This window comes from Cibotium barometz, chromosome 21 (assembly GCF_041138505.1).
Source record: "Cibotium barometz isolate CiBa-2024 chromosome 21, ASM4113850v1, whole genome shotgun sequence".
NCBI lineage: Eukaryota > Viridiplantae > Streptophyta > Polypodiopsida > Cyatheales > Cibotiaceae > Cibotium > Cibotium barometz.
In genome coordinates, this window is record NC_141066.1 from 44,842,562 (window position 1) to 44,867,707 (window position 25,146).

At 45.8% G+C, this 25,146-nt stretch overlaps 1 protein-coding gene across 6 annotated transcripts in view; it reads left to right on the plus strand.

Moving 5' to 3' along the window:
* Window positions 1-24,649, plus strand: part of LOC147627212 (F-box family protein) — a 43,703-nt gene extending 19,054 nt beyond the window's left edge. For 4 of the 6 annotated variants that reach the window (XM_086815879.1, XM_086815878.1, XM_086815876.1 and 1 more), the window contains exons 3-6: window positions 19,966-20,388; window positions 23,129-23,310; window positions 23,773-23,891; window positions 24,050-24,649. In XM_086815879.1, the coding sequence (XP_086672005.1) occupies window positions 19,966-20,388; window positions 23,129-23,310; window positions 23,773-23,891; window positions 24,050-24,356 (1,031 nt within the window). In that variant the 3' untranslated portion in view covers window positions 24,357-24,649. The remainder of the gene's footprint in view (window positions 1-19,965; window positions 20,389-23,128; window positions 23,311-23,772; window positions 23,892-24,049) is intronic. The other 2 variants (XM_086815877.1, XM_086815880.1) reach the window with 2 other exon arrangements.
* The last annotated feature ends 497 nt before the right edge of the window (window positions 24,650-25,146 follow it).

Consider the following 25,146-nt stretch of genomic DNA (forward strand, 5'->3'; position numbering starts at 1 on the left):
CATTACCTTGGTTTTACCAAGGTTAACAGAGAGGTCTCGCTGAGTGCAGAAGTCGTGTAAGGCATCCAATTGTCTCTAAAGCCCCTTGGCTGAGTCTGAGAGGAGAACTATGTCATCTGCATAAAGTAGCATGGGGATCAATATGTGTGCTAGGGTGGGACCAGCCTTGCCTAATCCGTCAATGAAGCTAAAGATTTCATCAATGTAGAGGCCAAAAAGAGTGGGTGGTAGAGGGCAGCCCTGTTTCACCCCAATAGTGCTGGAAATCTTCTGCAATGCACCCATAGTCACAAGGGATGGGGGACGGGGGACGGCCATATGTAGGGAACGGGGACACGGGTAGGAACGACACTTAAAAATTACTTTGTCAGCACCACCCACTCGCCTACACGGGCAAAGCCTGCATGCCCATGGCCGTGCACCACCTCCATGAGGGGATGGGGTGTGATTGACCTCATCCCACCATGTCCATCCCGTTGTCCTTCTACGGGAAGTTGGAACTTGAAGTGCCACCACCACGAGGAGGATGCCATGGATGATGGATGCCTCCTTGTCACTTGATAGCTTGAGAGAGAGAGAGAGAGTGAGTGAGGCTTCAGCCTTGAAAGTTGAGGGAGAATTTGAGTGTGAGGGTGGGTGTGTGTGTGTGAAGCTTGAGAGAGTGTGTGTGTGAGGGAGAGAGTGTGTGTCTTGAGAGGCTACAGCTTGCTTGTGTGAGAGCTTGAAACTTGAGACCTTGGCCCTTGAGGCTTGCCGCTTGAGGGAGAGAGTGTGTCTTGAGAGGCTACAGCTTGCTTGTGTGAGAGCTTGAAACTTGAGACCTTGGCCCTTGAGGCTTGCCGCTTGAGGGATAGAGAGAGTGTGTGTGAAGCTTAAGCTTGAAGTGTGACAGGGAGTGTGTGTGTGTGTGTGTGTCTTCTTATAGGGTGGGAGGCAAAAGAGAGGCCAAGGCCGAAAGCCTCAAAGGCTCAAGGCCTTTGGGCCAAGGCTAAAGGCCCACGAAAAGCCCCTCCCAAATGGCCAGAAAAAAGGTCAAAAATGTGACCATTGCCCAAATAGTAACTTGTGGCGTTCCCATGCAGCCGTCCCCCACAACCGTCCCCTCCTAGATCTGTCCCCGGAACGCCGTCCCTTGTGAGGGACGCCCAGCTCGGGACTTCCATCTGTCCCCGTCCATCCCTGTCCCAAAGTGTTCCCGGGACGACGTCCCCCCATTCCAAGGGTCCGTCCCCTGCGTCCCTTGTGACTATGAATGCATCTCTTGGGGTTCTCACTTGTATGGTGACAGACTCATAGAGGGCGATGATGCTCCAAACCATGTTAGATGGGACTCGTATCTCGTGTATAGATGGAGTAGGAGATGGGCTCGGGGTACAGTATCAAAAGTTTTGTAGAAATCCACAAAGCAGCAGCAAATCCTGGGATGTCATGCTCTACCCTCATCAATGATGGCACGGAGGGTGAAGATGTGGTCAAGGGTAGAGTAGCTCCTCTGAAAGCCTGCCTGTCTTGAAGCTTTTGCATCCCTGTCGCTCTGCAAATGAAGTGAGCTGCACCTCTAGCACCGATCCATAGAGTTTGGCCAATGTGTGGCAAATCATGATTGTCTTGTAGTTATTAGGATCAAGTGGACCTTTGGCTTTGACTATGGGGGTGATCGTGTTGGTGGACCAAGAGGGTGGAAGATCTATTGAACATGTGGGCTAGTAGGGGCTCTAGTGTATCATCAGCATGCGGGATATACTCGGTAGTGATCCTAGGCTCGCCCATTACGTAGTCTATGAATGGCCTTGAGGGCCATGCTCTTTGTGAAGAAGGTGGAGGTGGTGGGGTGGGGATCTGGTGGTGGGGGTAGGGGTGGCTGATGGGGGATAAGAGTGCCATGTGTCTGGGCAGGTGATAGGTGTGGGGGGGCAATGTTCTCGGAGTTTTCTCCAGGCCTCTTTGCAGTTAAGCCGTAAGAAAAGTCGGTATAACTCATCCTCTTTCCGAGCATAGAATTCCCGTTTCTTGCGTTGGATGAGCTGTTGAGAAATCCGTTGTGCTTGGCGCTTTGTGATTTGCCCAATCTGTACCTCATGCTTAAGACGGGAGCACGTGGCTCAGCATTTTTTCATCATACCAACAACTTTGGGGTATGCAATTGCATGGTGGCTTGGCAGTAGACTGCCGCATGCAGATGAAAGAAGTGGTGGTGGATGTGTGTATGGTGGTGAGCTGTGATGTGAGAGTAGGTAGGGGGACAATAGGTTCCACATCCCGGAGTTGGTGGTAGTTGTGGTTGGAGTAAACAAGGTCAAGCTCGTGATCAAAATGGACTTGGGTGTAATGTGAGATGGGGGGTGGTGGCGGAGGGACAGGTGGTGTGCATGTAAGAGTGAAAGAGACGTAGGCATGGTCAGCTTCAAAGGGGGGTGGTGGGATAGAGAAGTCTGGGAGAAGGTGTGCCTAAGCCGGAGATCCCATAAGGTGTCAGTACCTCTTGAGTGAGGGAAAGAGGTGAGGGCGTCGGAGGCCATCGGGACATCCCGTTATAGATTATGAGACCATGTACACATCCCAACTTTAAGAAATATCTCCCATACACCGTGACCTCCTCACGATCCCGTGATGATCTCTGTAGCCCCGGATGTCCAGCTCTTCTAGTCCGATAGGGTCTTCTAGATCGAGTAGTGGGACTAGCTGACTTCCGTCCTGGCGTTGAAGTCCTCGAGCAGGAGGACTTCCCCCAGCTGGGAGAACTCCATAATATCCCCATATAATGGTAAGCACGGTGATTGACCATGCTGTGTGGCGTAAGGGGAGTGGCGTGAAGGAAAATAACACACATCAATGTGGATTACTCTATCACTGCTAAGTTGTACCCGCACCCAAAGATACCGTGCATCCTCGTCACTCTGGACGATGTTGAGAATCTGTTGGAGATGGGATCTAAAAAGGACAGCTATCCCTCTGGAGCCACGTACTCCTCTTGATGTGCGGGCCTCGCCTCGGAAAGCTGACTTCCACTCATACCCGACTCTGTATGGTAAGCCCCTCTCCGGGCTTTGATGAGTCTCTTTATAGAAAATGACATCCCTACCTGTGAGAATCTCGCTCAAACCTCTTGGATTTGACCAATCTGGTTCACCTGGAGAGCCCGTTGTTTCAGGGCCTTTGAGGGGAGACTGGAGCCACCAGCAGAGACTGTTCGGGCTATCTGGCAGGAGTTGATTTACACCCTGCGAGGACAGTATGACCGCATCCGGGGCGACTCGGATCGAGTGATCTTGCGGCGCCAGGCCTTCCACACCACTTGGCGCAGCGGCCCTTTCTATACTCTACACGCGAGTACCCCCGTGTTGGCACTACAGGCCACCTGTGTGGATTTTCCCCCCTCCTATTGTATGATATAGCCTCTCAGTTATTTGTACTTTTATTTGTAACTTTTTGCACCTAGGGAGAGTCTCCCTAGCTGCCTTGATTGGATCTCTGCTCTGCCTTCTTATGAGCAAGAGAGGGGGTTTTGTAGCCCAGTGGGCGTTTTTTTATAACTAATGAAAGGATCTTTTCTCGGAAAAAAAAAAAGAAATAAGGTGTGTGGAAGCTCGTTCTCTCTTGGGCATTTGTCCCTAGGTAATGCTATCATCGCCTCTGCCAATTCTTGAGAAGTGAAGGGGGTTAGGAGGTAAGTCCGGAGAGTGTGCGGGACCACCTCTCTCTTATGCCTCTAAACCCACTCATGCGCATCCAACACCTGTGAGGAAATGCAAACTTGCTCTCTTTGCTTGAATATCTCTCTTTCTTACTTTCTCTCTATTCTTTATCTTGTGCAATCATTGCCATCTCCTTGAGCTTCCATCTCTCTCCCACAGGCCTTCATCATGAAGAACTTCAAGCCTCCATAGATCCTGTGCCCTAGCCTAGGATACCTTGTTTCCTACAATTGTTATGGGGCAAGAGCCTTGTCCTGTGACGTTAGCAACCACAACCTCTTCGGCAACATCAACCACAACAAGAAAAGGGACCCAAACTACAGCTTAAGTGGTGGTAGGAACTCTAGCAAAGCCCGCTCCACTCACTAAAGATCAAAGATGGTGGGATGCTTGTGATGCCCAAGCAATGGCCATGATCGCTCTTTTTGTCAAGTGATCCATTACTTCTCACATTTGATCTTGCAACTTTGCAAGGGTGGTCCTCGAGATCTCGTTCAAGTCTCGTAATGAAGTACTTGATGCGGAAGCTGGACAATCTAACCATGAACAAGGGAGATTCCATATTGGATCAGCTTATCAGGGTAACTCACTTTAAGGAACATGTGTTGAATGTTAATGAGGGTAGAAAATCGGTCACAACTATTCTCAATTTCTTTCCCGAGTCTTGTCAGAGTTTTGAGACTTCTCTGAATCTCTCTATGAGAAGAGGATGCAATCCTGTTACATTTGAGGAGCAGGCTAGATTAGTCCTGCACGAGGAAGGCTGGATTACTGTACTAAGGGGGGGTAGGTGGTCCTTGTGGAGCCCATATACTGAGAACCAAGTGGAAACTAGTGCATACTATACTCCAGAGTGGCCCTCAAGTGCTAGCTATCTTGAGGAGTCCAGGGCAAGCCTCGAGTACCTGTGGGGATCCATGTGACTGATGTGTGGGGATCCATGTGACTTATGCGATGGAGGTATGTGACTGTCTGGAAGAGTGCATCCACTACTATCACGTGCACTCTGCACTGTAGTGCATGGTGACAAGATGGCTCATCATCAGTGCAACATTGTACAGTAGTAGAACCCTTTAGGATTTGATATTTGTCGTACGCCGTGACCCCATTGTAATCCTTAGTCCAGGATATGTCAGGTACGAGCTACGTAGGTCATTCCTCAGCCTTAGAGAGTCAGTCAGTCAGTCGAAGTCCCTTAACCCACTTGGAGAGAATCATTCATGCATATAGATGTCATAGAAGATCAGGACATGTTTGCATTTTTGCATAGCATTCATCCCATATGCATTTAGGCCACCTAGAACATTGTAGAAGCCCCAGAATATTATCTGGTATTTTTCCCATATTTAAAGTATTTATTTAGCAAATTTTTCCCATTATTATCACCATTATACATTTATTGGCAAGACATGAGGTAGTCGGCCAGTTTCAGCCAGCCGACTTGCTCATGTAGTGCATATAAATAGATCAGCCTTGCATTCATTCAAGCATCTCATAATTCAGCATCAAAGCCTTCAAGCGTTTGATCCTTCAGCACAAGGAGCATAAACGATTGACCATTCAGCATAGCATCAACAAAACGCAGCATTCAGCGTTTTCAGCATACCACCAATTTTTATTTTGCTACAGCCCTTCCGGTGAAGGTAAAATGCACGCATTCATTCATTTTCAGCATTCATACACAGCCTAGAAACAGTCCCAAACAGCCCATATCTCAGCCTCATATTTGCAGCCTTCCTACATTCCATTGGAAGAGTGCATAGGCTTGAGATCGGTCATCATTGGTGCTTCTACAGCCGTGTACAGTTCAGCCTGCCGCCCGACTCTTGGTCTTTCAGAGATCTTGCGTTTGGTTTATCTACAAATCTACAATCCAAAGTCATTCTCTTCAAAGTTAATAAAGCAAATACTCCTAGCAATAGGAGGGGGTCCTGCGGTGGGTAATGTGGGACCCAATACGGTGTACATATCTTGTTGGGGATTAGGGCTTCAGAGAAACAAAGACACACACTCACACACACAAAGATGGTACACTGTGTTGGGGTAAAGGCATTATGCCCACCCTTATAGTGTGTACAAGCCCATAAGTTGTAGTACATAGTACACTTAGTACTTTTAATGTACTAAGTGCACTATGTGTACTAGTGCAATATACATGTGTGATAGGGGAGTCACACACTCATTCATTATGAGTTGACTTATCCCCACAACTCTCTCTCTCTCTCTCCCTTGCTTCTCTGTGTATGTCTCCCACATGAATCTCTAACCTGATTCTCTCTCCCATTCAACTGGTATCAGAGCCGGTGCCCTTCGAATCTCTGTGCAGTAGCAATCGGCTTAGGAAGGTAGCCAGCAGCAGTCGTGAAGAGCCTTTGTGCGAGCACGTGATCTAGGGCTGGGCGAGCACGTGGTCTAGGGTTGGGCGCAGCCTGTGTGTGAAGAGGCCAGAAGCGACCAGCAGGCAGCGCAGCAGGTAGTCTACGCTGCCCAACAGGCAGCAGCCACGCTGCATAGCTATCCGGCGCAGCCAGGCGCCTACAGCTGCCAGCCAGGCGCCTACAGCAGCCAGGCGTCGAGCGTGGAGCGAACACACAGGCGATTGAAGGCGAACACACGAGCCCAGGCAAACACAGCAACGAGCACGTGGCGTTGAGGCGTTGGTCCAAAAGCGTGTTACGCTGGGCGTTTGACGGCGTAAAACAATCGGGCGTCAATACAACAAGCGCTGGCTACTAGGCGCTAGGCGAAACAGGCGGACACGTAGGCTGATTGCTGGGCGTGAGCGAAGGCGAGCGTTGGGCGTAGGCTGACTGCTGGGCGTGAGCGAAGGCGAGCTTTGGTCGACGGCTTGCTATTAGGCGAGTGGCGTTTAGCAGCGAGCGCATAGGCTAGACAGGCTGCGGACGAGAACCAGGATAGGCTGCGTACCAGAACCAGTCGCATACCGGAGGTGCTCTGGTGACCGCTCCGGCCCATCTCCATCGTGCAGTTGAGCACTGCACACTCTTTGTTGCAGTCTCGTACTCCCTTCGTCTCCAACAATCGATTAAGCATAGGAGTTGGGGACGCTTGAAGTGCATTTGGGCGATCAGCAGCAAGCATACCACAGTGCGGAGCTGAGAGCATAGGTTGCTGTCTTGATCCTGTGTACATCAGCAGCTTCATCACCCCCCTTCTGCAACAGCATCAGATTTTCTGCAACAGCAAAAATCATCAACCCCTTTTCCTGCAACAAAAAGAAAAATCAGAAATTTCAAGGTATTTTTCTCAAATTTTTTTTGGGATTTGCAATTGAGCAAGTACAATCATCAATTGAGCAGGTACAGGTGCCCAATTGCTCAATTTTTGAGCAAAATTGGCAAAATTGGGTGACATTGGTCACAATCAGGATCAATTTGCAGGAAATTGGATGTCGAAATTTGGGGCTTTTGATGTAATTGTGCAATTAAGCACTCATACATGTTGTATGATGTGAGAAATCGCACATTTGGGCAAAATTGCAGCAAATTGCAGTGCAAATCAAGGGGCTTTTGTGCCGATTGTATTGATTTGCAAAATTTGCAGTGCAAATCAAGGGGCTTTTGTGCCGATTGGATTGATTTGCATGCAGGCAATCGCATTTGATGCTGTGGATAATGTGTTGATGCCTTACAAGCACTCAATGTGCCTGTAAATCAAGGGGCTTTCATGTATTGAATGTATATGTGGCCAGGGGGAAGCACCGTGAAGACTTTGGATGCCTTCATGTGCGTCAATGTACCATGTATGATCAGAAATTGATCTTAAATCAAGGGGCTTTTCAAGCTCGTATGCTTGTTGAGCTTGGCAAAGCAGCAGGCAAGACTTTTATGCCTTGAATCCTCAGAAATCAGCTTGCAGTCAAGGGGCTTTTGCCAATTTTTTGTTCGGGACTGTTGTATGCAGTGTTCGGGACTGTAAAAGTCTGATTTTCACTCATTTGGACAGCCAGGAGAGCATTTATTGCTACTGTACCTGTTGGTACAGATTTGGCACAGCTTTGTGCAAGTTTTGGCATGGCTGTACACTGATTTGAGTGAGCAAAAGGTTCAATTTCAGCTGCTGTACTTGCCGGTACAAGTTTGGTACATCACAGGTGAGTACTTGGTACTGTTGTACAGTACTTTGGAAGGGTAACAGAGCACATTTAAGGTGCTGTCCTAAATCTGCAGCAACCAGATTTTGGTGTTTTCATCACATACAGTGGGAGAAAAGTTGCATTCTTGCTTCCGCAGTGGGAGATAAAGCTTGGGAGAACAACTGTGAGCACTTTGTGTGCTTTTGGTGTAGTGTTTGCACATTTTGCAGGGAGTCAGGCATTGACAGGTTGCATATTGCTATGGCAACCACAGGTGAGAGCTCTTCATTGCTTCACATCAAGAAGCTTGAAGGCTCACATAACTATGATATTTGGCAAACCCAGTGCTACAATGTGTTGCTCCAGAAGAAGCAGCATAAGCCCATCAAAGAAAGGGGTGTAATGCCCGCTTCTCTTACTGCTGAAGAGTGGGAAGATATGGATGAGCTGGCAAGATCTACTATCATGTTGTCTGTGTCAGACTCTTTACTTTTCAGCATTCGTGAAGAGAAGACAGCTTGGGGAATGTGGCAGAGATTGCAGGACTTGTATGCCTAGCAAAGTGCCTCAAGCAAAGTGTATTGGTTGAAGAAACTCATAGGTCTTCAGATGAAGGAAGGGGCGTCTATGACAGCCCATTTAAATGAGTTTAATGGTATTATCAGCCAAGTTATAAATCAAAAGTTGGCAATGGACGATGAGTTCAAAGCCACTTTTCTGTTATGCACTTTGCCAGAGAGTTGGGACACATTCAGGACAGCCACTAGCAATTCGCATGCTATGCTGTCATATGCAGATGTTGAGGGTGCTTTTCTTCAAGAAGAGATGAACAGAAAGAATAATTCTGTTGGAAAGTCCAATGCAATGAATGCACGTGGGAGATCCCAGCAAAGGGGAAAAAGCCAAGAACGGGGAAGGAGCAAGTCTCGCTCCAAAAAGGATTTGGAATGCCATTATTGTGGCAAGAAGGGACACATTAAAAAGCAATGCTACAAATGGAAAAATGATCAAAAAGAAAAGGGAAAAGGCAAAGGCAAAGACAAAGATGAAGCCAAAGATGTAAAGCCAAAGGGCAAAAGTGGAGTCAAGATTGAAGAAATCAATGTGTCACATGCAGGTGGCAGTGAGGATGAGGTCCTATTTACGTCTTCACTTGATGCCCATTCACTTCTTACAGGTGGTCATGGTATGCACTCATGGATCATTGATTCAGGTGCCTCCTTTCATGTCACAGGTTGCAGAGACTTGTTTGTCAGATATACTGCTGGCAATGAAGGAGTGGTTTATTTGGGTGATAACCATGCATGCAAGATTCTTGGCAGAGGTGATGTGAGGCTTGTGTTTTCAGATGGCTCACAGCTTATGCTCCATGATGTCAGGCATGTGCCTGAGATCAAGAAGAATCTGCTTTCTACTGGACAGCTTGATGATGCTGATTATGTTACCACATTTGGTCGTGGAAAGTGGAAAGTTAGTAAGGGTTCACTGGTTGTTGCCAGAGGCTCTAAGGTGGACACTCTTTACTTCATGCATGCAGGTGTTTGTCACCATGCTAATGTAAATGCAACCGAGCTGCCGGAAATCTCTATGTGGCATAGCCGGTTGGGACACATGAGTGTCAAAGGAATGGAGCAATTGTCTCGTTTGGGTTACTTGCCTTCTCTAAAGTTTTCAAGTTTTCAGTTTTGTGAGCATTGTATATATGGTAGGCAACTACAGTGCCCCCACAAGAAAGCTCTTGGACAGAAAGATGCTCAGTTAGAGCTTGTGCATACTGATGTATGTGAGATGCCTCAGCTTTTTTTGGGAGGGGCAAAATACTTTGTGTCTTTTATTGATGATGCCACACGCAAGGTGTGGGTCTATCCTCTTCGTTTGAAGAGTGATACATTCTCAGTGTTTCAGAAGTTTGTTGCTCATGTTGAGAATCAAACAGGCAAAACACTGAAGGCTTTGCGTTCCGACAATGGTGGAGAGTATATGTCCAAACAGTTTCAGGACTTTTGTGATGCTAAAGGCATCAAGAGGGAGCTCTCTACTCCTTATGATCCTCCACAAAACGGGACAGCAGAGAGGATGAACAGGACCATTCAGGAGAAGGTCCGTTCTATGTTGTCACATGCTGCGTTACCTCATGGTTTTTGGGCTGAAGCTGTTATGACAGCCGTTCACCTTATAAACAGGTCACCTAACACGAGGCTTGGTGGGAAAGTGCCAGAGGAAGTATGGACAGGGAAGCCTCCGTCATACAAGCACTTGAGAGTGTTTGGTTGTGTTGCGTACGTGCACATACGCAGGGAAATGCGCACCAAACTTGATCCTAAGTCTCACAAATGCATATTCCTAGGATATGGTGACAGAGGTGGAATGGGGTATAGACTTTGGGATCCCGTGAATAAAAAGATTATACGCAGCAATGATGTCATTTTTGATGAAACATGCATGTATAAGGAGCCTGCAAGGCAACAGGAGCCTGGCAGAGTCATCTTTGATGATGATGGACATCATGGACAACAACAAAGGGCTGTAAATCAGCCATTATAGCAGCAAAACCAGCCCTTAAATGATGCTGAAAATGGTCCAAATGGACAGCCAGAGATTGCAGAAGATATCCCTATGGATATACCACAGTTAGAGGAGATACCGGGCATGATATTTCAGCCTTATGGCATGGAACAGGAGCCACCAATGGGTGATATGCAGGCTGGACAGCAACTTGCAAATGATGGTCATTGGGTACGGAGGTCCACTAGACCCTCCAGAGCCCCTGACAGGTGTGTTCCAGGGGTTGACTACTTGATGCTTACTGACTGTGGGGAGCCCTCATGTTATAAGGAGGCTTTACAGAGGGCAAACAAGGCTCTTTGGGAGCGTGCCATGAAGTCAGAGATGGATTCTCTGCACAAAAATGGAACATGGAAGTTGGTGCATTTGCCTGCAGGCAAGAAGGTTTTGCCATGCAAGTGGGTTTACAGGCTCAAAGTTGCACCAGATGCAAAGCCAAGATACAAAGCCAGGTTAGTGGCTAAGGGCTTCAAGCAGGAATATGGTGTGGACTTTGAGGAGATCTTCTCTCCAGTGGTCAAAATGACCACACTTAGAGCTGTGTTAGCTTTGGTTGCTCATGATGATCTGGACTTGATTCAGATGGATGTGAAGACTGCTTTTCTTCACGGTGATCTCCATGAGGAGATATATATGCAGCAGCCAGAGGGTTATGCAGTAAGTGGAAAGGAGAAGCTTGTATGCAAGCTGAAAAAGAGTCTTTATGGGCTCAAACAGGCACCAAGGGAATGGTATCATAAATTTGATACATTCATGAAATCCCAGAAATTCAGGAGAAGTGACATAGATCATTGCTTATACACCAAGAAAGCTTTGGATGGCAGTCTATTGATCCTCATCTTGTATGTTGATGATATGTTGATTGCCGGGAAATCTCGTAAGGAGATGGATGCCTTGAAGCAGAGGCTGCATCAAACCTTTGATATGAAGGATTTGGGTGATGCAAATCACATTTTGGGTATGCGGATATTTCGGGACAGAAATCAGCATGTGTTGTATTTGTCTCAGAAGGAATACATTGGCAAAGTCTTGCAGAGGTTCAATATGGACGGGGGGAAGAAGACTAGTACTCCTTTGCCTCCATATGTGAAACTCAGTGCTATGGACAGCCCACAATCAGATAGTGGCAGGGCTGATATGGCCAAAATTCCGTATGCTTCAGCTTGTGGCAGTCTCAGCCTTGATATGGCCTTGTATATTATCATGTACATGCTGATTTTTTCTTTTCCTTTACTTAAGGGCACTTTGCCTTTAAGTGGGAGGTTGTTGGGGTAAAGGCATTATGCCCACCCTTATAGTGTGTACAAGCCCATAAGTTATAGTACTAAGTACACCTCTGCCAAGAATCTTGCATGCATGGTTATCACCCAAATAAACCACTCCTTCATTGCCAGCAGTATACCTGACAAACAAGTCTCTGCAACCTGTGACATGAAAGGAGGCACCTGAATCAATGATCCATGAGTGCATACCATGACCACCTGTAAGAAGTGAATGGGCATCAAGTGAAGACGTAAATAGGACCTCATTCTCATTGCCACCTGCATGTGACACATTGATTGCTTCAATCTTGACTCCACTTTTGCCCTTCGGCTTTACATCTTTGGCTTCATCCTTGTCTTTGTCTTTGCCTTTTCCCTTTTCTTTTTGATCATTTTTCCATTTGTAGCATTGCTTTCAACCTCCCACTTAAAGGCTAATATACAAGGCCATATCAAGGTTGAAACTGGCCTCAAGAGAGTGAGAGAGACGGTGATTGCTACTCAAAGCAGATAGATACAAGATGTGTGGAGCAAGGGAGTTGACTCCACAATATCACAATACAACAAAATAGTGTGGTGTCCTTTCACATCTAATATCCAAGGGGGAAAACCCAAAGGGAGAAAAGTGCTCTTGGTTAGCCCATGTTCACATGTGGCACTACTCATAGCATATATGTTAATAAACCCCCCCTTAGTGGCAATGTGAACATGTACAAGGTCGATAGCAAGATGGCAGATCACTCTTTGTAGGAGAGGAAGCCTAAAGCTTTGCGGAAAGCTTCAAACTTCTCTCGAGGCAACGCCTTTGTGAACAGATCTGCAACATTGTCCTGTGTAGAGCAGTAAGATAATGTGATCTTCCGTACATGAATCCTCTCTCTCTGACATAGTGATAATGAATCTCTATGTGCTTAATACGTGCTTCAAACACTAGGTTTCGTAGCACTCTGACTGTCAGTGAGTATGGTGGTGGGTGTCTGTTGACACTCACGAAGATCAGTCATCAATCTCCTCAGTCATACACAATCTATTGTGGCTGTAAAGGCTGCCCTGTAGCAACAGTGGGTTGCTTTTTGCTAAGCCATGATATGCATGAATGTCCCAAAAAGAAACAATTCCCACTGGTGGACTGTCGTGTATCATACTCACCAGCATAGTTTGAATCACTATAAGCATGTAACTGCAAGTTGTCCCTCTGGGATATACCAATGCAAGATCTAGGGAGCCCTGAAAATAGCGGAAGATTCACTTCACTGCTTGCCAATGGTTTGTACCTGGGCTGCGTATAAATTTGCTACATTGGAAAACCCCAAACTGAATATCTAGGCGTGTGTTGCATAAATATATGAGGCAGCCCACTGCTTGGCTGTAAACACTCCTATCAAAAGGCTCTCCAACATCATACATGCTCAATTTCAGCCTTGGCTCCATCGGAGTAGAGATGGGCTTACAATCTTGAAACCCGAATTTGTGCAGCAGCTTTTGAATGTACTTTGATTGGTGTACATAAATCCCAACATCTGTGTGCACAAATTGTATGCCCAAATAATAATGCAACAATCCCAAATCTGTCATCTCAAATGACGATTGCAATTCTGCTTTGAATGCTAAAATTTTATCCATATCATTCACAGTTAGCAACATGTCATCCACATAAAGAATGAGCATAATCAAAGTACCATGATCCTCTTTCACATAGAGGGTTCTCTCCGTTGGACTATTGCAAAATCCTTGCATGGTCAAATAAGTATGTATCTTCTCATACCAAGCTCGAGGAGCTTGTTTGAGACCATAAAGTGCTTTTCGAAGCTTGCATACTTTGTTTTCCTGACTATGCAACACAAAACCAATGGATTGATTTGCATACACTTCTTCTTGCAAATCTCCATTGAGAAAAGCTGATTTTATATCCAATTGATACACTTTCCATCCATGATGAGCAGCCAATGCAACAACACATCTAATTGTGGCCATACGAGAAGTGGGTGCGAAAGTCTCATCATAGTCAATGCCTTTTTGCTGGGCATATCCTTTGGCTACTAGCCTGGCCTTGTACCTGTCAATGGTACCATCAGACTTTCTTTTTAACTTGTAAACCCACTTTGTGCCAATGGGCTTCTTGCGAGCAGGCAAGTCTACCAAATCCCAAGTGCTGTTTTTATGGATATAATCCATCTCATTTTGCATAGCTTGCATCCAATGCCCATCCTCATGAGCCTCTTCAAATGAATTTGGCTCATCTACATCACAAATTGTACTCATGCAAGAAACATTTACGTGTTCTCTTGCATTACGTGAACCAGCCCGTGTCCTGCTACCAAGTGGAGCTGCAAGTTTGGTCTCTTGTAAAGTACGGAGTAGCCAACGAGGCACAACTCTAGCCTCCTCCGTTGTTGTCCGCTCTTGCTCCACTGCTTCCTCCACATTATGAGGTGTAATGAGCTTATTCATGGGCTGATTTGGAGCACCCAAATGCTGTCCATTGGCATGCCATATGAGGCCTGGCATGAAAGGAAACCTAAAGTTGATCACTTCAGAGTTTTTGCATGTATAGCATATGCACATGTACCTCAGCAGTTGAGAGGTAAGCTTGGTGACAAAGCTACTAAGTGCATATTTGTGGGTTGTAGCAGTGGCAATAAAGGCTACCATCTCTTTAATCCTTCCACACAAAGGATTTTGGACAGCAGAGATGTTGTATTTGCTTAAAATTCAGACTAGCCATTGGCTGAATTTTTTGGACAGCCACCTTTGGGCCCACATAACATGTTTGAAGGACTTCTCCCATTGGGAGTTGATGGCTCTACAGATCAGCCATCAACTTTGTATGGTTTTCAATGCTTTGGTAGGGCATCTATTCAACACATGTGTAGCACACATTATTGCCTCCATCCAAAATTTGTGAGGCAATCCTTTGCCTTTAACCATGTATCTAGCCATTTCCATCAAAGACCTGTTCTTTCTCTCAGTAACACCATTTTGTTAAGGAGAATATGGCATCATGCATTGATGCTTTATGCTTTTGTCTGCCATAAATGCTTTGAAAGCAATGGACATGTATTCCCCTCCTCAATCTATACGGAGGGTCCTGTTTGATTTTCAGCTTGTGCCACAAAATGCTAAAAACATGCAAATACATCAGATTTGGCCCTCACCCATGCAAATTTGGAGTAGTCATCAATAAAGGTTACAAAGTATCGATGCTTTCCAAAAGATGGTGTCCGCATAGGACCACACACATCACTGTGCACAAGTAATTTCCGGACAGCCCTTGTTGATCCATCTTTTGGGAATACATTTCTGTGCATCTTACCCAATATGCACTCTTCACATACATGTTTTGGTGGCAGCTCTACATGAGACATATCCTTTACCATATTATGCCTTTGCAATAGTATCAAACTGCCATAATTCACATGCCCAAACCTGGCATGCCACAGTTCTGCCTCGTGCATGGCAGGTGTAAGAGTGGTAACCATATGAGCAACATGCTCTCCTGTCAAACATGTCAAGCTTTTATAACCATGGTACAATGTGCCGGAAGTGACCAATGCATAGCCACCTTCACGGTCTTTCACTGTGCATCTGTTGTCCTCAAAGTTGATTGCATATCCTCTTTTAGCAAAAGAGGAGATGGACAACAAGTTCTTCTTAATCCCCGACACATACAATACATCTGAAAGACATAAGTCTACACCATCTGCTGTTGTGAGGATCACCTCACCAACACCCTGAACTGGATAAGAAAAATTGTTTGCACATGTTACCCGCTTGCCTTCTAGGGTAGCCATAAGCTTCTTTAATAAATCCCTCTGAGAGGTGATGTGTTTAGAAGCACCACTGTCAAAATACCATGTGTCGTGTGTTTCATTGACACTGAGAGACATATGCTCCAAAGATGCATCATAACTGCAAGTGATGAAAGTCCACTCATCCTGCACAAGATTTACTGATGCATCATCTTTCCCTGCAAGTGATGAAGAAGAATCTACAACCATGCCGTTTTCCTTCTTCTTCTCCTTTGCAAGCCTCTTTCTGCACTCTTTCAAGTAATGATCTGGCTTCTTGCAGTAGTGACATTTGCCCTTCTTTTTGGGCTTGTCTGCATCATTTTTAGCTTTTGTGAAGGTTGTCCAGAATCAGCCTTTGGCTGAAAACTGTGTTTGGCTTTTCCCTTGTCCTTATCTTCGGCAACAAAAGCTCCATCACCACGCATGCTGGAAGATTTGTTCTTCCGATTCTGCTTCTCCTGTAGCAACAAACCAACCAACTCTTCAAACAAGATTGGTTCAGGGTTACTCCGCATAGATAGAGTGAGCGATGTGTGGAAATTCAAGTAGGTTTCTGGCAAAGATGATAGTGTTTTGGAAACCAACTCCTTTTCGGAAATGACCTCATCAATGTTGAGCAGTTGCTCTCGAAGATCTTGGATCTTCGAGAGATGATCAGCCATACTATCACCTTCATTTGTGCCCAAGTTCTCTAGCTCTTTCTTGAGAAATGCAACCCTGCCCTCATTTTTTACCTAATACATGGTTTCAAGTACATCCCAAGCTCACCATGAGGTTCTGCAAGACCGAATATCCGGTATGATTGATCGCTTTACTGGCAAAGCAATCAAAGCCATCGCTTGGGCATCTCGAGTATCCCATCTTTTTTGCTCTTGTGAGGGAGGTGTGGGTACTGCTGCTTGTTGATCACCACGGCCAGGTGTGTTAGGTGCTATGTCAGTCAGGCGTACATCTTCACCTGACACATAACCCCACAATCCTTTGGCCACAAGAAGGTTTCGGACCATGAAACTCTTCTGGGAGTAATTACTGCCATCCAATTTGTCCTCTTGGGACAAAACCCCGAATATGTCGGTCGTATTTTCAGCCATTTGCTCAAATCTCTTCACCAAGAGATATGCAAACACATGCAACCAAATATGCTGTAAAAAGCACCTGCAGGGAAAATCCAGAATGCACCAGAGTGCAATGCCAGGCAACCACAATGTCCTGTACAAATGTTTTGCCCCAAATTTCAGGCTACAATGCTGAAAATCCCCTAATTTCTGAGTACCAATGGGCTTATTTATGTGTCAATTGCACATAATTGACAAAAACCCCAAAAATCTGTGTACCAATGAGCTTCAATTTTGTGATTAAGCAATGATTTCACGAAAGCCCCAATTTATGTGTCCTGTAAATGCAATTGTGCAATTTTTGAAAAATCCCCAAAATCTAACAAATCTCCAAATTTTTCCCGAATCTTGCACCCTAATGCTACCTTGCAGTGTTGCCTACACTTGAATGTTGCAATGAAGCAATGAATTCACAAAAGCCCTTTGATTTGAATCAAAGAACAGTTACTTGATTTTGGAGGGTTGCTACAGGCACTTTTGGTGCTGACTTTCCGCCATCGATTGGAGTCTGGCTGTGCACGGAGCGGCAGTGCTCTGATAATGATGGGCTGCTACAGGCCAACAAAAAGAGCACCTACTGCTCGCTTGGTGAGAGTAGGTGCCAGCATTGATGGCAAGTGGAGCGAGGGGGAGGCACAGTCGACGGGAGCAGGTGGAGGGACTTGCAGACGTTGAGCAGAAGGCGGCCTGACCAGAACATGCGATGAGGAGCAGCTCAACAGGCGACGGGAGGGATGGAGCAAAGCAACTGGATGACGACAGGAGCAGTCAGACGGACCTGTACCGGACTGGCGACGGAAATAGATGCAAGAATTTTCAAAAGTCCGTCAAATGCCACCTAAGCCCCAGGTGGGGCTGAGCGTTGCCGGGGGCTGCCTCCTCTGCTGCGAGCGCCTCCTGTGGGCAGTGGTGGAGCCCTCTCCACTATCGCCGCCCAATTCGGTGGCTTGGAAAGGGCGGCACAGGGCCTACTAGGCTGAGCGGAGGTTGGGGTTGCCGGAACAGAGCGTTGGCCGGAATTCAACGGAGGCGCATAGCGGCGACGGTGGTCCAGTGCCGGACGGAAGCGTCAAACGGACTACCGAGGCAACGAAAAAACACAAGTAGCTGGCCGAAACTCGGGCGTCAGAAACTGTAAGGCTAGATGGAAGCAGCCCAGCTCTGATACCACTGTTGAGGATTAGGGTTTCAGAGAAACAAAGACACGCACACACACAAAGATGGTACACAGCAACAAGCTCTCAAGAGAGTGAGAGAGATGGTGATTGCTACTCAAAGTAGATAGACACAAGATGTGTGGAGCAAGGGAGTTGACTCCACAATATCATAATACAATAAAGTAAGTGTGGTGTCCCTTCACACCTATTATCCAACAGGAAAAACCCAAAGGGAGAAAAGTGCTCTTGGTCAGCCCATGTTCACAAGGTCAAGCTCGTGATCAAAAAGTACTTGAGTGTAATGTGAGATGGGGGGTGGTGGCGGAGGGACGACATGTGCAAGTAAGAGTGAAAGAGAGGTAGGCATGGTCAGCTTCAAAGGGGGGTGGTGGGCTGGAGAAGTCGGGGAGAAAGTGTGCCAAAGTCGGAGATCCCATAAGGTAGTCCACAGTGCTAGTACCTCCTGAGTGAGAGAAGGAGGTGAGGGTGTCGAAGGAGGGCCATCGAAACATCCCGTTATAGATAACAAGACCATGTGCAGCTCCCAGCTCTAAGAAATATCTCCCATACACCATGACCTCCTCACGGTCCTGTGATGATCTATGCAGTCATGTGTCAGTGATGTCCAGCTCCTTTAGTTTGATAGGGTCGTCTAGATCGAGTAGTGGGGCCTGTTGACTTCCTATCTTGGCGTTTAAATCCTCAAGCAGGAGGACTTCCCCCAACTGTGAGAACTCCATAATATCCCCATATAATGGTAAGTACGGTGACTGGCCATGCTGCGCGGCATAAGGGGAGTGGGGTGGTGCAAAATAACACACAGCAATGTGGATGACTCTATCACTGCTAAGTTGTAGCCGCACCCAAAGATACCCAGCATCCTCGTCCTTCCGGATGATGCAGAGAATCTATCGAAGATGGGATCTAAAAAGGACAGCTACCCCTCTAGAGCTATGTACTCTTGATGTGCGGGTCTCGCCTCAGAAAGATTACTCCCACTCATACCCGGCTATGTATGGTAAGCCCCTTTCATGGCTCTGATGAGTCTCTATATAAAAAATGACATCCTTGCCCGTGAGAATCTCCCTCAAGCCTCCTGGATTCGACCACAGCATGCCATTGCAGTTCCATATTGCTAACCTCACGTGTTTGGCCTCATATACCCCGCATCCCTATTTGAGATGACGCTCAGTGATAATGAGCCTACCATCTCTGTAGATAGCCCACTTGCCTATTGTACGGGCCTCATGAACTGTCACCATCGCCTCATGCCGGTGTGCCACCTGTGCTGGGGTGAGATCATCTACCATGTACACCTGTGTGTCCTTGAGGGCAGCCCGCCTATCTAAGAAGGCCTGTCTGCTGATGGCATTAGGGAATCTAATGATGAGGGGCCGCTCTCGTGTCATATCCTTGCCTTCCCTCCATGTATTTGCAAAGTGGAGGGGGGGGGGATGTGGGCAATCCCCTCCACTCCTAGCATCTGGCAAAGTGTCATGGCATCCTCCTTGGGGGAAGCCCTCGCCTGTAGCCCCCACACTCGCACATGGAGAGAGAGAGAGAGAGAAATCTGAAAGAGAGAACATCGAGAGAACATCTAACACTAGTAGTAATGATTCTGTGTAGAGTGATATACGTCGTGATCAGATATGCCGTAAGAGAGAGAGAGAGAGAGATTTATGTCTGCTTGAGGCCAAAATGATGGGACCATTGATGAACATGAAGACCATGGAGGACTTAGGAGAAGCTGCAGTACAAAAAAGGAAATGCCAAATAAAAAAGGAAAAGAAAATGAAAAGACCGTAGCAGTCGGCAGCTAGGGAGGCTGCAATGTCAGGAGGTACATCAGTTACAACAAGTGGAGGCTCAGCTGATTTTGGCTTGTGAAAATCCTTGAAGGCTCTTCCACCTTTGTGAGCTGCCTGGATTTTAGCCAATTCTGCATCCTTGTGCTTCACTTGCACTAGCATAAGCTCCTCTGCTATCCATAGGTTTGTGCGCTTAGTGTCTTTTGACTTCTTTAGAGCTCCAATTTTGCTGGCTCGGGTGTCATGAGTGATCACTGCATGGTTCCCTCTCAGCCGAGCCTAGTTACATCTTGCCTATTCCACTTGATTGTCAGAGGAGCTTTGGGTATGTTCTCCCGTGTTTCAAAATACTCCTCATGAGAGAGAGAGAGAGAGAGAAAGAGAGAGAGAGAGAGAGAGAGAGAGAGGGAAAAAACAGAAGGTCCCAATCATTTGTGAATTGGGTCTTGTAATATCTCGCTATTTGGTGTGTGCAGTTACAGAAAGCAACCTTTGGAGAAAGCTGTGCATCAAATTCTTCCCGGAGATTGGAAGAAATTTCAAATGCATCAGTAGTGGCTGTTCACACAAGCTTTCTTCAAAACATGAGGATGGGCCAAGCCAATCTGATTGTTCAGAAGCAGGGAGTTCTGTGTATGAGCTTTTGCTGCATAAGCTTCAAAGTCCTCCTACGCAGAAGACATGCATATGTGAGCCTTTGCATGCATCTAGCACTGACAATCTCCCACAAGAGAGTGTTGCACAGACGCTTTATCCACGTCCAATTTATCCGGATGAAGAGACGCCCTCCTATTGGTCGAGCAAAGGTCAAAGTAGCAAGAATGTGCCGGAGAGGCTTACCTACAGACTTGTTTCCGACTTGTGTATAGTTCACAACGTGAAGATTCAACCGTTTTTAGGTAATTTTTTTACTTGTCTTTGATTTTTGACTTGTGTTTGTTAAAGGAAGATCTTATACACACTATTTCATATACTTGCCTCAAAACATTACTTGGAATGAACTTCACTGGCCTGCCTTTTTAAAACTTTTATTATTTTTTTCTCCCTTTTCTCTTTTCAGGACTTTTGCCTCTTTCCTGCTTCTCTCTCTCCCCCCATCTCTCCCTCCCCCTCCCCCCCCCCCCCCCCCCCCCCCCCCCCCCCCTTTTTTATAATAGTAATAATAAAGGGGTTCTAGTATTTTGTGTAGTGAGCCCTCCAGTGCTTTTGTTGACATTTTATAATTTTGATCTATGTCACACTAAGAAGTAAGAACTAAGACCTAAGAACTAAGAACTAAGAACAAACTAGTTATTATTTGAATGTTTCTCTTCCGTATGGAGAGGAACTGATTGATACGTCAGGATTTGATACAGCTATACACACGTCATACATGGATTGATCCTCCGCAGCCTCTTCCTGTGAAGAGGCAGCACTACCACGATTATTTCTTACAGCTCACAGAGGTTGGGTTTGTGCAGAGACCGGGGTACATGGATGTATATATGTCTCATGCCATGCGCACTACTATTGGGAAGCTTCGGGTATCTTCACACACTCTAGAGATAGAAATAGAGGCAGGGAGAGCTAAAGGAGCCCCGAGGGAGACGTGGATCTGCAGATTGTGCCACATAGAGGTGGAGACAGAGGAGCATTATGTTTGCCATTGCCCTGTATACTATGAGATTCGGGGGAGATACCACTGTCTCTTCAGGGAGGGATTTGGTCCACTCAGTAGAGTCATGCAATTTCATGATCAGAGATGCTTGTGGGGATTTTTGATGGAGTTACGACGTCATGGAGAGTGGCTATTACAGCAGCTCCCACAGCAGAGGGATACTACATCTCAGACACGGATTACTACCTTCTTCCAGCCACTCAGTGGTGGGACATCCTCCACGGATCCTTCGGTCCAAACCCGGGTCACTCGGAGACGCACTATCTCTACATCCTCTAGTAGAGGAGTGACATCAGCCGGTGGAGCGAGAGAGCTACGATCCAGGAGACGCTGGCCCTCACCCCCCAGGTCTTAATCAGACACAAATTGATGAGATCTTGAGGAGACATAGCAGAGAGGACAGACCCCAGATTGATCTATCACCGATTGGGAGATATCTTGCCCCTAACCCGATGTATGACATCCTACATCTAGTCGTTGGCACCGGTTGGAGCTAGTTGCTTTATTGGATGTATTTACCCCCCCTCCCTTCGTCCCACCCATCCCCCAGTAGTTAACCAGAGCCCTGTATGTGATTTATCTCCACATTATAGAGTACTTTGTACTTTTTTTTCTTTTGTATCCATTTGATGTCCATTGAGACATGATGATGATGTACACAGGTTTTGTCTCGTAGGCCGTTTTTTGGCCTTTAGAAGACAGTGTGGATCTTGTGGACCCTCCACGAGCTACACTGGACCTCCCCCCCCCCCCCCCCCCGAGAGGAGTTACCTCGGACCGAGCCTCTGCTCTCCAGCGTGCCCGACGCCCTCGACCCCCCCATCAACTCCAGATCCAGGACATGCTCCGCCGCCATCGAGCTACCTTTCCACGTGGCATAGCTGAGGGAGACCTTTCGCCGTACTCGTCAGCCCCGTGCTTGACGTTTTGGAGAGTGGTATACCATCTACTCGGAGCTGATGGTGCTCCCATGTTTTTATGTCTCTAGTATTCCATGACGAGTTTCCATGGACAGTTTTGTATCACCCCAATGAGATAGCCATTCCATGATAAGATATGCCATGGACATCATTGTATCACTTTGGTCTCATAGGCCCATTGGGTCTTTAGTAGACGCTTAATATATCTTTCTCTCTCTCTCTCTCTCTCTCTCTCTCTCTCTCTCTCTCTCGGCCATACTCATTAGCCCCATGCTTGCTATATTGGAGAGTGGTATACCATCCATTGGTGGGGGTTGATGCTCCTCTCATGTCTATGATGGATCGACCTATGTGAGACATTATGGGATGAGTCTATCTCAGCTACTTCCCATAGCCTACCATTTTTCCAGTTCCACACTTTCATCAGATATGCCTTTTTCTGGCAGTTGTATTAGGCCACTAGTTCCTCTTTGGCCACATGTTATAGCTAGTTGTTTTTCAGTTTATGCTTTTCATTTTCTACTCGGGACATTTAGTTTCCTTGAGTTTTGGATGTATTGGTACTTTTGTCTCATAGGCCACTTTGATCTCTTGTAGACGTTAATCTCTCTCTCTCTCTCTCTCTCTCTCTCATGTGTGCATACTTGTGTGTATAATTAGATTGTATGTGTGCATGCACATGCATGGGTGAAAGTAATAATTAGTGAATATAAACCAACTAAACATCAACATATTATAATTATATATCATGTACACGAATATTTCCATTTAAATATGATTATGTTAACAATTATTAATTACTATTAGAAATTACTGCATTTGTGCACTGAAATTTAAAAAATAAATGTTGTTGATATTTATTTTGCTCTATATGTATGTATATTTATTAAATATAAATCATCCCCCCCAAAATAAAATAAAATAAAATAAAATAAAATATATCCATGTAGTGAGCCCTCCACTCGTTTGTATTTTTGTCTTCTTGCATTATTTTGAAAAATATGTTTTTCTTTGAAACTCAAGGTGGGTATTTTAAAACTGGATTTTGTTACTTTTTGCCAGCTTTTTTCCAGATTGGAGAGCCTATTTATTCTGCCCGTATGGTTCGCTTTCGGTTTGGCTATGCTGGGTCTATACAGTCTCGCTGGAGTGGCCTCTTCGATTGCTTGTCCGAAACGCCGAAAAAAGTGAATAAGGATGATTATGTTTGGACATACGAATCACCGACATTTTGTATGGCACAGGTTTGAATCATAGAAGGCTCCTGCTATCACTTAATTATCAAAATTCATACCACCTCTTCATGACCGATAACATGCACATTTGAAGGGCTGTTGGCTCTGCAGAGTCAGCCACCTGCTCCTGAGTATGCCTAGCTACCTGCTCATGGGTTTGTGGCCCCCATCTTGGTGTTTAGCAAAGACCATTCCTTGCATGCACCTGAGCTCCTGTGTGCCGCTCATTTTGCTGCTTTCTTGCCTGCTATTTGCTGTGTGGGGTCCGTAGGCTATGTATAATCACTCTTCTTTTTGGTCAACCCACCCACACACCATGCCTTTTTTAGCTATTTCCTCTTCCATTGGTCTTCTGTCAGATTTTGTGTGAACAGGAAGTTTTGCTTCTTGTGTTTTAGTGTGTTTGCAGGCAGTAATGGCTGCTTTTTTAGTTTAGTAAGGCCAACTTGATGAAACTGCTTTGTGGTGCAGGAAGATACCCTCCAGACTTTTGAGCTCCCTAAACCAACACTGTGTATCGGTGGCATTTTCCAGATCGAACTCATAGGCCGAGTTCAAACTCAGCAGATTGACCGCCTGTATTACATCTGGTGAGCTCTTTCATGATTATGTGCTTCTGCTTAGATAAAAAAGAAATGTGCTACTCATTTATGAGGAGAAGTGGCATGACATAATAATGATGCAAGGCCTTGTGAAGTAGCTGTCTCTAAGACATTGTTGAAAGAGTGTGAAATGCTTGTGTTGGCAGCATTTCTCATGTGAACGTTAGCGGGCATCCACTTTCAGATTTCAAATTTGAAGGCGTGGATAAAGATGGCCGGTATGTGTTGAAGCATGTTTGCAAAAGAGAGAAATCCAGTTTTGCAACCCAAAACCACACGAGCTCTCATGCTGCTGTGGCATCTAGATTGTTCCCGTGGCCAGGAAGAAACGAACAGATAAGATCAATTCGAGTGACACCAAGCAATCGTTTGCTTTTTGACATGCTCTTGCAGAACTTATTTGTTGAGGGGCTGCCTATTCATGATGAAGAGGATGATCCAGAGGATGATTAGAATGCAACAGTCAAGTGACTTATTAAGGGCTACCCCTTGCCTGTTATATCAGAGGGTTTTTTAATATTATTATGTAATGTTGATCAGATAATGGTGTAATGGTTTTTGATGAAGGGATGAAGCCTTACAGTTTGGCTACTTCAGGTACTTCAAACCTATGTTTGTATGCGTATGGGGGTGTCTGTGACTTTGATTGATTTGTATTGGTGTGATTGAATTGTGGAGTCTCGCTGGATTGTATTTGTGAGCATGCTGATTCTCAGCTTTTCAAATTACGGAAAACATTTGAGGTTGTTTTCTCTCCACATCATAAAGCCCTGATTTCTTGTTTCACAGGTCAATTTTATTGTTGAAGCTTTGATGGCATATACATAGGATGAGTGTTTTATTAATAGGTTATTTCTTTTGGGAGCATGGATTTGTTGATTGACGTGTGGGCAGATTGATTTGGGGATCGTTGTTTGTTTGCATCCTTGTGTACATACTGGCACTCTTGTGCTTTTGTAAGGTCATGTTGATGTGTTACTGTGCATTCGTTTTTCCTATCTTAACGCCAGTCATTGAGTTGGTTTTGTTTGAAGGATTGTGGCAGGGATGTTTATCCACCAGCTGTGATCTATAAAGGGGTTCCATATATTGTTGTGGGCTTGAAAGGAGCTGCAAGGAACGCTGTGCTGATAGCTTATTACCATGTTCAACTATGTAATTTTGACTTTTTGTAACAAAAGATGCTCAGCCGTCCACAAGTTGCCTCATGCAAGAAATTTCCAGTGCGTACCCCTGTAGATCA